Source organism: Grammomys surdaster, unplaced genomic scaffold, assembly GCF_004785775.1.
Source record: "Grammomys surdaster isolate TR1022 unplaced genomic scaffold, NIH_TR_1.0 166, whole genome shotgun sequence".
In the NCBI taxonomy this organism is placed as follows: Eukaryota; Metazoa; Chordata; class Mammalia; order Rodentia; family Muridae; genus Grammomys; species Grammomys surdaster.
The window spans coordinates 13933104-13946260 of NW_021604614.1; the positions used below are offsets into that span (position 1 = coordinate 13933104).

The 13157-nt window shown below is 48.0% G+C and overlaps 1 protein-coding gene across 2 annotated transcripts in view; it reads left to right on the top strand.

Annotated features, from left to right (window-relative positions):
• The window catches only part of Atp2a2 (ATPase sarcoplasmic/endoplasmic reticulum Ca2+ transporting 2), a 47521-nt gene extending 41674 nt beyond the window's left edge, over positions 1–5847 (top strand). The window contains exons 17-21 of one of the 2 annotated variants that reach the window (XR_003711259.1): positions 750–835; positions 1079–1212; positions 1647–1764; positions 1849–3388; positions 5069–5847. Coding sequence is in view for 1 of the 2 variants with exons in the window: in XM_028765878.1 (XP_028621711.1) it covers positions 750–835; positions 1079–1212; positions 1647–1764; positions 1849–2121 (611 nt within the window). In the remaining variant the exon portion in view is untranslated. Of the gene's footprint in view, positions 1–749; positions 836–1078; positions 1213–1646; positions 1765–1848 lie in introns of both variants that reach the window. The other variant, XM_028765878.1, reaches the window with a different exon arrangement.
• The last annotated feature ends 7310 nt before the right edge of the window (positions 5848–13157 follow it).

The following is a 13157-nucleotide window of genomic DNA, read 5'->3' on the forward strand; positions in this document are numbered from 1 at the left end:
GTCACCAAGACATACCAGGGCCCTTCCCTGTTTAGAGCTCCTGGGTTATCACTGCCTAGGGAACAAGAACAGTCCCACTAGCAGGGGCTAGTGCTTTTTCGTGTCACAATTCAGTTTAAAAAGCATACAATTAGAGTGGCTTGCCGGTTCCTCTAGCCTTTATAGTATCTCATGGACCAGCAAAGGCAAAAAAAAAAATGTTCACTCCCTGTCTTTTAACCAGTGACCTGGTGTGCACTGTAATTTCAAGTTTTCTGTGTGCTCTGTAGTTAGGTGACTGTGACCCATGGGATAAACAAGTCTCATCTTTGTAGATTTCCTGAAGTTGATGAGGCATGGCCTCTGCCATAGACCTAACTCTGCTGCTGAGGGCTGGGTGCCAGGACTGTAATGGCAGTTGTCTGCTTGGCCATGGTTGGAACATAGTGTCCAACAAGGTCACATCAGTTTACCTATAAATTGTGGTGTGGCTTGGTTCCTTCTGTGTTCTATCTGATGGGATTTAACCTGTCCAACACCTGTTGTCCCGATGCATGCCGAGGCTTGTTCTTCAGCTCTGGCACTTTGTGCATAATGTGGGTTGGTTTTAGCAGGAATGTTTCCTCACAGACTGTAGAGCGATTGCCTAGTTCCTTTTTAGACCAGAAACACTCTGTCTGTAGTCAGCTGCTCTGGCCTAGGTGTTAACCTGCAGTTGGCAGTGCTGTCCACAGCCCAAAGTATGTTGGCAACATCATGTTTGTTTCCAGGTTATGTTGGCGCTGCCACCGTGGGTGCTGCTGCATGGTGGTTCATCGCTGCTGACGGGGGTCCGAGAGTCTCCTTCTACCAGCTGGTATTTAGCTCCTCTTCTGTTTTTACCCCTGTGTAGTAAGAGTGAATTCTTGCTTGGTCTTTCTGTGGTTTTGGGATCATCTTGGGGCTCGAACAGTAAACAGTTGCTTCAGGTAGCTCTGGGACTCAGGGCTTCTGCTGAGCTGTATTCATGTTGGTGCTGGGCCTTGAACTTGGTCTGGAATTGGTATCTAGATTTGGGAAGTATTCCTGGCTGATGGAATGGTTGGACTTTTTGTTGCAGAGTCATTTCCTACAGTGCAAGGAGGACAACCCAGACTTCGATGGAGTGGATTGTGCAATCTTTGAGTCCCCGTATCCAATGACAATGGCACTTTCTGTTCTTGTAACCATAGAGATGTGTAATGCCCTCAACAGGTTAGTGAGTCTTTTAGGCTAAGGGTTTATGAGGGTCATAGCTGATACCTCTTCCCTCCCAGAAAATAACATTTTTAAGCTGTTGTCTCCAAGAAACAATGGGGGTTGTCACCATTCTGGGTTCCTGATGTGGCAGGGTGTATGAATGTGACCAGCAGTCCAAACTATACCTGCACCCTAGGGAGTGGAGCACGAGGGATTCCATCTAACTAAGCCACTGATGGAAATGTCCACAGTGCTCTGTCCTTGGCCATCACCAGTCAAATGGACCTGCTGCACCAAAGCCTACAGCTCACCCCACTGGGAAATGCAGGCCTTTAGAGTTAGGTCAGCAGGCAGTGCCAGAGCTACACCACTAACCCTTCCCCCGGTCTGTGACATGGAAAAGCAAGCGCCTTTGCCTCTGATGAAATCACCTCTCTTCTCACCTGTAGCTTGTCTGAAAACCAGTCTTTGCTGAGGATGCCCCCCTGGGAGAATATCTGGCTCGTGGGCTCCATCTGTCTGTCCATGTCACTTCACTTCCTGATCCTCTACGTGGAGCCTTTGCCAGTGAGTCACTGTGGACCCCGGCCTGGGTCTGGTGGGTTCCTGTCTGGCAGGTCCAGAAGGTTGACACAGCCGCCTTTGTCTCAGCTCATTTTCCAGATCACACCGCTGAATCTGACCCAGTGGCTGATGGTGCTGAAAATCTCCTTGCCTGTGATCCTCATGGATGAGACGCTCAAGTTTGTGGCTCGAAACTACCTGGAACCCGGTAAAGAGTGTGTGCAGCCTGCCACCAAATCCTCCTGCTCCCTGTCGGCATGCACCGACGGCATTTCCTGGCCGTTTGTGCTGCTCATTATGCCCCTGGTGGTCTGGGTCTACAGCACAGACACTAACTTTAGCGATATGTTCTGGTCTTGACTGACAGCGCTACATACAGAAGATGTTTAACTTAATCAATTAATTTTTTTATTGTTTAAAGCAACTGTCTATTTCTGCTGAATTTTCACATGAACATATTGGCTGGTGAAGGAGGTTTCATATCTAGATTTTGTTTTGCTTTTTCTGACTCCAGTGGGACAAGATTTTCCTTTTTTTTATACACATAATTAAAGTGTCCATTGACATGTACAGAGAACTAACACTATTTTATGCAGATATTTTTTTGTAGATGAAAAAGCATGTACAGTGTTCTGTTTAATACTCATACTTGTACAAAGATAGTTGAGCCAGCAGACATTGTCAGCAAATTAATTGGCAGCAGACTTAGGAAATGAATGTGTGTGGTTTTTAAAAGAAAAAAAAAAAACTAAATAGCATGTATTGTGTCTTTTGCATGATTCTCTGGATTTAATTTGGTATCACAGTCTAATTTTTATTCATAAGCCAATTTTTCTGCACTGAGCAGAGTCCTGCTACCTCAGTCAGTATTTTTGGTTTGTCACTTCCTGCACCCTCAGCCTCTGTCACCCCCAACCCACCCCAGCCCGCTCGGCTTCTTCTGTAGGTCTGATGGTTCTGTTTACATCCATCGTCACGAGAGGTTTGCCTGTCTCGCTTGTGCAGAAAACATTGCTCCAGATTCAATCGACTGGGTTTCTATCCCTTTGCCTAGTTTTTAAGGTTATTTATTTAAATGTCTAATGTATTTTATTGTAACAGACATTGTTTTGCCAACATTGCCTATTCAGTGGCACTTCACAATCTAGTTTAAAAGAAAAATAAAACATTTTAAATGGACAGAGAAAAATAACTGTCTTGTTCTTAATGGCCTTGAACTACCTATAATCAGTTCAAATTTCTGAGCTTCTCAGCTTAGAGCCTTAGTTTCCTGTTCCTGAGAAGAAGAATCCTGTTCTGCTGCATAGTAGGATTTTATTTATAATGTATAGGCACGATCTGTCATATGATATACATTTACTCAAGTTTCTGCTGGCCTGTTGTATGTAGGTTGGTGTAAGGGCAAGTGTGTGTGTATATGTGTGTATGTTTTGTAAAAATCTGTAAATAGCACATGACCAAATGAACATATTGTATAGAAATATTTTTATTTGAATATGGCACTAACCACCACCATGACTGATGAGCATTTGCGCATGTTCAAGGTCAGTCTTAACGGCAGTGTGAGTCATTAACAGTCCTAACTGTGGTGTTTTCCTCCAATGCCTTCCAACATCCATCAACTAACGTGAGTATCTTCCCTGTGGGAGTGGGGTGCTGTGGCCTGTGTACAGATGGTGCCACTGAATGAGATGGCCCCTGTTCCTAGGGACCCGCCCGGCTCCTGTGTACACCAGGCAGCCACTTGTAAGGAAACGGGGATGTTTCTCTAGTGTAGACACTGACCAGGACAGGGATTCATGTGACCTGGGAGAACCAGCTGTGTCCCCTCTAGTTCCAAATTGAGACTTCACACAAACCATGTCACAAGACTTTGGATTTTCACTGGCTGAAGAAAGCTAGGAGAGCTAGCTGACCCTGCATAGGCAATTTCTATCACCCTTCTAGGACAGACATGGCTTAACCCTGTGCTGTGCAGAGGTTTGGGGGCTGCTACCTTCCTAAGTTGCAGGAGAAAGTGCCAGGTTCTGAGGGGACCCATCAACTGACCCTGACTTGGAGCCCTCCAGTGCTGCAGGGAGCAGTGATTCTCAGGAAGCAGGCACGTTTTGCAGTTTTGAACATGATGGAGTGGGTCAAACACAAAGGCACAACTGAGTTAAAAGACCAAATCAGAATGACAGCATGCTGGGCCCTATCACCATGCCAAGAGAGGCTGGCCCCGTCAACTCTTCCTGATGTGGTCCTTAGTTCAGTGTGATGTCTACAAATGAGTGGACCCCTAAAGGAGATAATTCTCATCCCCAATAGTGCTGTGTTGCTCAGTGTCCAGAGAGACTATTGGGACCTGCTCAATACCAACAGATAAAATAGACTAAACCACTGCTGCCCTGAGCCAGGGCCACTTGACCCCTGCAGCCACAAGCAAGGCTGACATGTCTTCTCCTGGCCCACATAGACCAAGGCCCACTGCACAGTCCCAGCCACAGGCCTCCTCCTGCATGTATTGAGCCCTGCCCTCGCCCAGCATCAAGAAGGGACAACATTTATTGTGTCAGCAGCATCCTCAACCGACTAGGGCAGTCTAGCCTGGAACTCTCGGCCTTGAGCTTTTCCCGAATGGCCTCTTCAGCAAAGCTGTATAAAGGTTCCACCCTGCAGCCCACTCAGCAAAATTCAGGTGGTGCCTTCCCCAGAGAGCTAGCAGGGCTACTAAGGCTGGAGAAGGCTAGCCACTTCACAGCAGCTGCTACCACAGCACCCTCAAACTAGGGTCTCAGCCCAATCAATGGCACAGGCCTCAGGAGCATTGGCTCGGTGCCTGCAGAGCCCCATAAGCCAAGAAGCATGGTTGCCCTTTGTCATAAGCTACCAAATTCCATCAAGACCAACCCCTGCAATTGGGAAGCCTTTAAAGCAGGGCCTGTAGCCCAGGATGGCTGCCATAGGAACGGGGAGGGAGCAGGAAGGCCTTCCCTCTCCTGTGCCATACCACTCACTGCTCCACCTGCCTCACCCTCTGCATGGCTCTCAGCCCTCCCTCGTACCTGACATGCCTTCTAGTTTCTGCCTCCTGGAGCTTTGTTAGGAGCCGGTGGTAGGAGGCGGCCCAGGGCAGTCACCAAGCCACTGCTTCTAGATGTGCCTGGGCAGCAAGCACCTCAGGACACTCAGTCAAAAATGCTGGTTTTGCATCTAGACCAAATGCAATGTTCTTTCTGTCTGTCCCTGTTGGTGTGTCTTGGGAAGTTGTTCTAACATTGCTCTATGTTTCAAAAAGCTGATTTCCTCTCTCTTTCCTTTTCAGCAATACTGGAGTAACCGCTTCCTAAACCATTTGCAGAAATGTAAGGGTGTTCGGGTGCGTGCATGTGCGTTGTTAGCAACACATCTACCAGCCCTCTGCATGACTGAGGTTGGGGAAAAGAAAAATAGAAACAGTCCCCAACTCACTGTGTGATGTGGAGGAAATGTGTATTACCGGTGGGGTTCAATCAAATAATAACAAATGTACAATTTAGCATAATCAGAGAGCCTCTCCAGAGAAGTTGGTTTCTTTGCTACAAGAAGAATGAGGTTCTGAAACCTTATCCAAGAACAGAAGCCATCAGCCAAGTCTCCACATTTCTCTGCAAAATGTCATAGCCTCTATAACTGTATGATATTGTAATGCATGCCTTCAGTTGTAAGTGGCCAGATTGCTCTACAGTGACATTGAAACATGCTTTCTAATTGGCCCTGTACAGTTTGCTTATTTATAAATTCATTTAAAACACTACAACTGTCGAATGGTTACAACATAGGCCTCCGGTCCTAACTTGAGTTGTTTTTAGGTGTGCAGCCAGCTGTCCACACTGTATTATTGTAACTTATTTAATGAAGTCAGAAGCAGTAGACAGATGTTGGTGCAATACAAGTATTGTGTGCATTTATCGTAATAAAGTGCTCAGCGTCAGTTCCGTTCCTCACAGCTTCTCACAGTGCATGTTTGACTGTAGTCTGTAAATAGAGGTCAGTTTCTGTGCTGGTAACAGGTATTGCACAGACATGATTTCAGGTAAATAAATCTATTCTACGATAACCTAAGCAGACCAGTGGCTATTTTATAGGAGGGTGGGAACAGGCACTGAGGCCTCTCCTGGGAGTTAACCAGGAGGTAAGCAGAATGCATGTCACCAGTGGCCTTCAGCAGAAATCAGCCCTTTCAGCTCAGAAGATTTCACACATGACTAGCCTCAGAGTTGTGTGACTGCCCAGATGCAAAGTGACTGTGGCCTTCTGCTTAGGACAGGCGACAGAGCAAGTAGACCTGAAAGGATCTCCTGGAATAGAACAGCTCTTTGACAACACCCAGGGCCAAGATGGCTCAGCAGGTAAAAAGGCCTTTGCCATATGATAAGCCTAGAGACCCACGTTTGATTCCCAGAACCAGTGGTAGAACTGACTCCATCCACAAACTTGTCCTCTGACCTCCACATCTGCCCACATTCAGAATTACAACATCACTGTCACCAACAGTTCAGCTCAGATTCAAAGGAGAAATTCCTCAGAATGAACAAAAAATCTCATTGGAGACCAGGCTGGTCTGGAACTCTGCCTGCCTCTGGTTCCCAAGTACTGGGAGGTATATGCATTCACAGCCACCCAGCACAGACATCCTGTTCTTAGCAACATTTAATATCTTTGAAGACTACATGTCAAGACAGTTGTTTTAATCTAGTAAGCTTGTTTTGCATGGACAGAGGAGGACTATACCAAGCAGGTAGTGCACTGTCTGAGGACCACGGGCCCTTGTGGTTGACAGAAATAAACATTTTTGTATCCTCAGGCCCAATGCAGTGCAAATGGATCAAAAGGTTTTAAAGCCTAAACTACACTTTGGGAGAACTGCCTTGTGGGTATGCAAGGATGCTGTTCTGTGTCAGCTGTGCAGTTTTCACAGCTGGTGGGAGTGCAGTGCCCCACCACAACTGAAGAACAACTGAGTATCACCTAAGAAGCCCAAAGCCCTTCATCAGAAAGCTACAGCCACAGTTTGCAGGAGAGAAGCAAAGCTGCCAAGTGTAGGAAGCTTGGAGGTGGGAAGCACAAGTCAGAACTCAGGGTCAATACAAACCCAGCACCCACAGCACCAGGACCTCAACTGTCTGTGCTAGGTGAAGCCTCACCAGAGCCTCTCACATCCTTGTATTTTTTAAATACAAGGAGAAAACTTGGCCTTCGTTGGCATGACCTGAAACCCTGAGAATGACTAAAGAAGAGGTGATTAGAATCTCTTAACACTACACTCCAGAGTCAAGAAAACAGACTTCTCATACGCTGAAGAGAAGTACTCTATACTGGTATTATAGGGATGTGCTATCTGACCACTCTTGAGGGGGTTGCTTATTCCCAAACCCCACTTTTTTTAAAGCCTCATACTGTGGTCCAAAATTCAAGTTAGGCTGCCCTCAAACTCACAGGCTCTTCCTGCCTCCCAAGTGTTGGAATTAAAGGCCTGCATCACCGTGCCCAGCTTCAGGTCTGTTTTTAAGTGCCCATACCCAACACTTCATGTTGCAGTTCCCAAATATGTTCAGACAAGAATAATCCATTTTAGTTTTTTAGGTAGAACCTCACAGCCCAGGCAGGCTCTGGCCCAAACTCAGTATATAGCTGAACCTGCCCTTCAACTGTTCCTGCTGCCTCCACCTCCCAAGTGGGCCCACCCACTATACTATTGTGGCTTCCCACTATACTATTGGCTTGCAAATACTGGAAATAATTGGCTACCACCAATAAATAAGACCTAGAGCAGTGGTTCAAAGCCTTCCTAATGCAACACTTCAATGCAGTTCCTCACGTCGTGACATCTAGCCATAAAATTAATGTTACTGTGTCATGAACTGATTTTCCTAGTCTTATAAATTGTAACATAAGTACCTGATATGCAGGATGACCTTAAGAGACTCCTGTTTGGCTCTCAGATCTCACAGAGATTACTGATGCCTATATGTTGTTCTCTGATTTTCACATGTGCTGTGCTTATATGCACACAATCACATACATTTTTTCCTTGAGGGACAGATGGTTGAGAGCACCAGTTCTGAGTTATCTAACGCCCTCTTCTGGCCTCCATGGGCACTGCACGCACAGAGGCACAGTCATACATGAAGCCAAAACGGATAAGTAGTTTGGTTTGGGTTTTTTCCAGACAGGATTTCTCTGTGCAGCCCTGGCTGTCCTGGAACTCACTGTAGATCACTTTGTAGAGATCCACCTGCCTCTACCTCCCAAGTGCTGGGATACACAGCACGCGCTACCACTGCCTGGCCCAAAAATCCCTTCCCCAGCCCTCTAAAATCTTTTAAAGGAGACAAAAGTAAATTCCTTGCCTCAGTGATTGTAAGCAAAGGACTCCAGGATACAGGTAGCAGATTACAAAGGCACTGGGGGTGGGGTGAGGGTGTCAGAGACATCAAGTCATGAACTGAGTGGGCATGGATGAATTCTGGCCTAGTTCCACCCATAGCTAGAGCAGAGTGAGCACCTGCAGGTTCCTGACAGAACCTAGCAGCAAGGATCACCCATACTCCCATTCAGGCTTCCTGACATCACTTTCTATGGCAGGTTCCAAACAGCATGGGGCATACCAAAAAGCAACCAAGTAAAAGTGCAAATAATCACAGGTTGGCATTAACATGAACAAAGGTTAAAAGGGCACAGCAAAAGCTGCCTATCTCAGATTCACCAGCAGTGGTGAAGGTGGCGTCCCTCCCAAAGGAGGCTAGAAAGTGGGCAAGGAAGGCCACAAAGCACAGACCAGGTAGGTGCTACTTCAACCCAGACACGCAGATTAAACACACCTCAGTGGTGGAGGCATCCTAAGGCAAGGACCTTTGGTCCCTAGAATGCTTCACACCTCAGGCCAATTACTAGAAAAAACATCTGACAAAACTCCAAAGAAGAATTCCTGATAAAAAGGTGGACACGCAAATTACGGACTTGGTGATGGGGTAGCGTCAGACACAGATCAGCAACTAACGTTGATGAGAAGACACCAGGATGCAGCAAGGACCACAGACAGCTGGACGAAAGTGAGAGCATCAGACACTTGTCACTTCACTTTTGTGAGTTTGAAAGATGTCTTTTGAACAGCAGAGAAAGTTCCAGAACTGGTAAAAGACCATGATCTGTAACTGGATGAATCTTAACTTCCACACAGGATTGAAACCAAAACAGTGCTGAGACATAGTAAGCAGAACACAGAAAATCTTTCACAGCTTTTTTTTTTTTGGGGGGGGGGGTGTACACAACAAACAAAAAAAGGACACAGCTGAGAATGACTATGGCTCTCCCAGAGTCACAGAAGAAAGATACCCAAGTGTGGGTATGGACTCCTGCAGCCCAGGCTGACCTCAAATTTGCTATGTAGCTAAGGATGACCCTTACCTTCTGATCCCCCTATTTCTACCTCCCAAATGTCGAGAATTACAGACACCTCACCTAACTACATCTTTATTTAAGGAATAAGCACTGTGTGGGTGGCGGTACAACCTGTAGTCTCAACTCTCTGGAGGCAGAGGCAGGCAGATCTCTGGGAGTTTGAGTACAGTCTGGTCTACACATGAGATCCTAGCTCCAAAAATAAACTGAGAGAAAGAAAACACTGCATCACCTGCGAAGTGGTAGGTCTGGACTCACTGGCAGGGTGCTGCGTGGCTTTGAGCTTGGAGGTAGCAGGCCCAATCTTCCCTCTGATGGCAGGGGTGAGGGGTCATACCCACTGTTCTATCCTCTTGACCATCAGGGCAGATTCTTGCTCTAATTTCCAATCAAAACCTGAAGTAAACCCCTGCTGTCTGTGTGCTCACTTTGTGCTGAGGGGTTGGTATGAGTTGTTGCAAAACTCAGGTTCTGCAGGCCTCGGGTCTGGCTGAAGGCAGCATTGTTAGTGCAAAGAGCTCTAAGCCTTTCCCAAAGCAGGCCTAGCTCACAGATGGAGGGCAATCATATCCATGGGAGGCTCAACCCCAAAGGAGCGGCCACACGTTCCAGGGATGTGCTGACACACTCAGAACAGGCAGAGGGGACATAGGCATAGAGAACTTAAGGCTATGGCAGAGACCAGAAAGGGAGAAAGAACCTTAAACCCCACATACACAGAGAGAAACATATCCAGGAGTCACCCCTCAACCTTTAGGCAAGGTGGTCTGACTTTAGCACCACCTTGGGGGAATGAGTTCCTCCAAGGCAAAGCTCAGCACAAGGAAGTATCCTGAGACACCAGGCATGAGAAAACACGGCTCCCAGCTGCCATTTCAGACAGGGTCCTCGTTTGTAACTCTAACATAAAGCTTAAGAATGAGTACCTGCAGGGATGGGACAACTGCAACAGGACTTGAAGGGGACAGGTCCAGCCTGGGCTACCATATTCTTATAGAGTGGACAACTTGCCAGTCCCCTGGAAAGTTCCAAGAAGGATCACTCTACACTCTGCAACAGGCTGCTAGGGATTTACCCAAAGAAGGAAAAGCTGGGAGCTAAGAGAAGCAGCCAGAGGGCTGTTTATAAAGACAGGCTCTAAAAGATCTAAATGGCAGGAGAACCAGTCTCAGGATGACACCACCCTGGCCAGACTGGCGGGCAGCCTGACTGCAGCGAGGCTGAGCGTGACAACAGTTCAGAAGATGATGCCAGAGCGTTGGGGGTGAGAGGTATCATGGGTCAGAGAACCATGCTCTGGGAACCACAGCATGTGACTCAGGGTTGAGCTGCTGCCAGCCCAGAGGCCCACACATTAAATGCCGGGTGAATACCAAGCCAAAGCAGGTTGGGTTGTCCCAGGACAGCAAGGGTTCTAGTCTGTCTGTCACCTGAAAGTGGCATATACCATTCCACAAGAATGTGAGCTTCTCCTGTTCTGGGGCTGTTAGATCAGAAGGTGTCTCTGACATCACAGACTAGGCTGAAGACAAGCATCCACAACAGTACAGGGCCACAGGGGCTCTGCATACCACATAACAAATGTAGCCAGGGGACAGAGCAGCCCAAGAGATCCAGGTCCAGCAGAGCCTGGGTTTTCATTTCATTCTGTGTGCTAGGCACAGGTGTTTCATTTCAGATTGTGTTAATGGTTTAGCTGGGGGATCACAAGTTATCTCTACACATTTAGGGGTAAAAATATCCAACTTCCTTTTACCCACTTTTCAAAGCATTTCATCGTCATGAGCTGCATCCTGTGTAACAGCCATCACAGCACTAAGCATTCATCCCCAGAGCAGCCCTTCCCCTGCCCAGCGAGAGGACTTCGGCTCTTCCAGGTGCTTGGGATAAGCAGACCAATGCATCATCTGCCCTGTGACTGGGTACTTTCCTCTAGTGTACACATTCTCCAAGTGCATTTGTGGTTTCGGTTTTGTGGCTACATGAAGATCCACCACTTTACAGACAGACCATATCCTGTGTACACACTCTTAGCTGGAAGCCTTGTCAATAGGGAAGCAGGTGTGAAGCCCGTCTGGACTTTCATTCCTGTGGGCAGCTACCCAGAATTGGAATGGTGGGTCTGATGGGTCTGAGGGTTGAAACTTCGGTCCACTAGATTTTTGCACATGGCCACGGCTTTTCCATCCTACCAACAGACTCATATTGTTACTTAGAAATCACCAATTCCTATTGATGGCCACTAAGGAAGGCAATCTGTAAAGTTCTGGATTCCTCTTGGACTTGTAGGTGCTGAGTGGTTTGTAAAATAAACTCTGCTCTACAAACATTTGAGTCTAGGCAAACCCCACGCCCTGGCTCTGGCCTCCAAGTACGCTGGGCTTATCCACTGCATTCAGGCATGGAGGGGGCTTGATGGCAAAAGCCAGCCTTTGTGCCCCTCTACCTCCCCAAGAAAGTGGTGGCAGCTGATGCCTCACCCTCTGCCCCAGGGGAAGGAGGCTCCTGGTTGGGGTGGAAAGTCTGAACACGATGCTTACCTCAGCAGCTTCCCCAGAGGCCATGGTGAGGTGTGTGTCCAGTCTGGCCTGTGCCTGTCATCAGCAAACAATGTGGCCCCTGAGAACTGGTCTCGGCAGAGCTTGCAGTGACTGTGTTGAATTTATGCTGGCAGCCAACAGCCTGACTGGCCTGGGCCTGCCCCAGGTGAGCTGGGTTTAAGCTGTAAGACCCAAATGTCACAGGTGAGGCCAGTTAAGGCCCATTTTTCCTACTCACAAATGGCTACAGGGTGGCGCTCCAGGACCTCTCTGAAGTCAGGCTCAAGTCCAGTAAGCTTGTCAACAACAAGAAGTTGGCCAAAGCAAAAATGCCCACTCCCCAATCCAGGGTCCCAGACCTCAAAGTCTGTAGTGCTGAGAACCATGCCCAAGTGTGGGGCTGGCTAGACAGGGCAGAAGCCGAAGCTGGCTTTGTGCTCCCAAGGCAGGCTCAGAAACAGGTGTGTGGCTACCACGGCTCCTGTGGATGCATCACATGTACCAGACCCTAGGCCCTGCAGGCACTCAGCGGTGGGGAGACGCCCATGGGAAGGGCAGGGCTACAGATCCCTGATTAGCCACTGGTATCTCACCAATGGTATCTGTTGTGGTTTTACTAAGAATGGCCTTCACAGGCTCACGTATTTGAACGCGTAGTTACCAGGGAGTGGCACTCTGGAAGGATTGGAAGGACTGATTAGGTGTGGCCTTGTTGGAGGAAACCCATGCTAGGTCCAGGTTTGCTCTCTGCCTACAGATGAAGATACAGCTCTCCAGAACTGCTGGTCTACACAGCAAGATCTGTCTCAAAAATATATGATAAATAAAATGAGCGAAGCCCAATGAAGCTGCCTGCATGCTGCCATACTGTCTGCCATGATGATCAGGGACTGAACCTCTGAACCTGTAAGCGAGCCCCCAGTTAAATGTTTGCTTTCGTAACTTTGCATGCTCAGAGTCTCTTCAGAGCATCAGAGCACTGTGCCAGCATCTTGGTCTTGCTGAATCTAAGCCTCAGAGTCGGAGGCTGCAGATGTGAGCATCCAGAGCAGCTGCCCCAACACTCTAGGGGAGTGACGACGACACCGACACTTCACCCCAGCTATGACACACTAGAGCCACAGGCTCCCTGTGGTACTCGTGCATATTAAAGGCCACCTCCACTCAGGTCATCCTGGTTTCCTAGCACGTTCAAGTGGACAGTCACAGGGCTCCCACCCTGATATTGTTGTGACCGTGGAAAAGCCGCACTCTATCTTTGAAAGGCCAAGTGTCTTCACTCCTGAGGTCTTCCAGACCATGTGGTCAGTCTCTTTCCCACCTCAGTTTAAGGTGGACCTGAGGGTCCAGCTGGGTGCTGCTGGAATGGAAAGGCCACACTGGCTTAAGGGTCCCCAGTAGCAATGAGTGACATGCAAGGGGAGGAGTCCC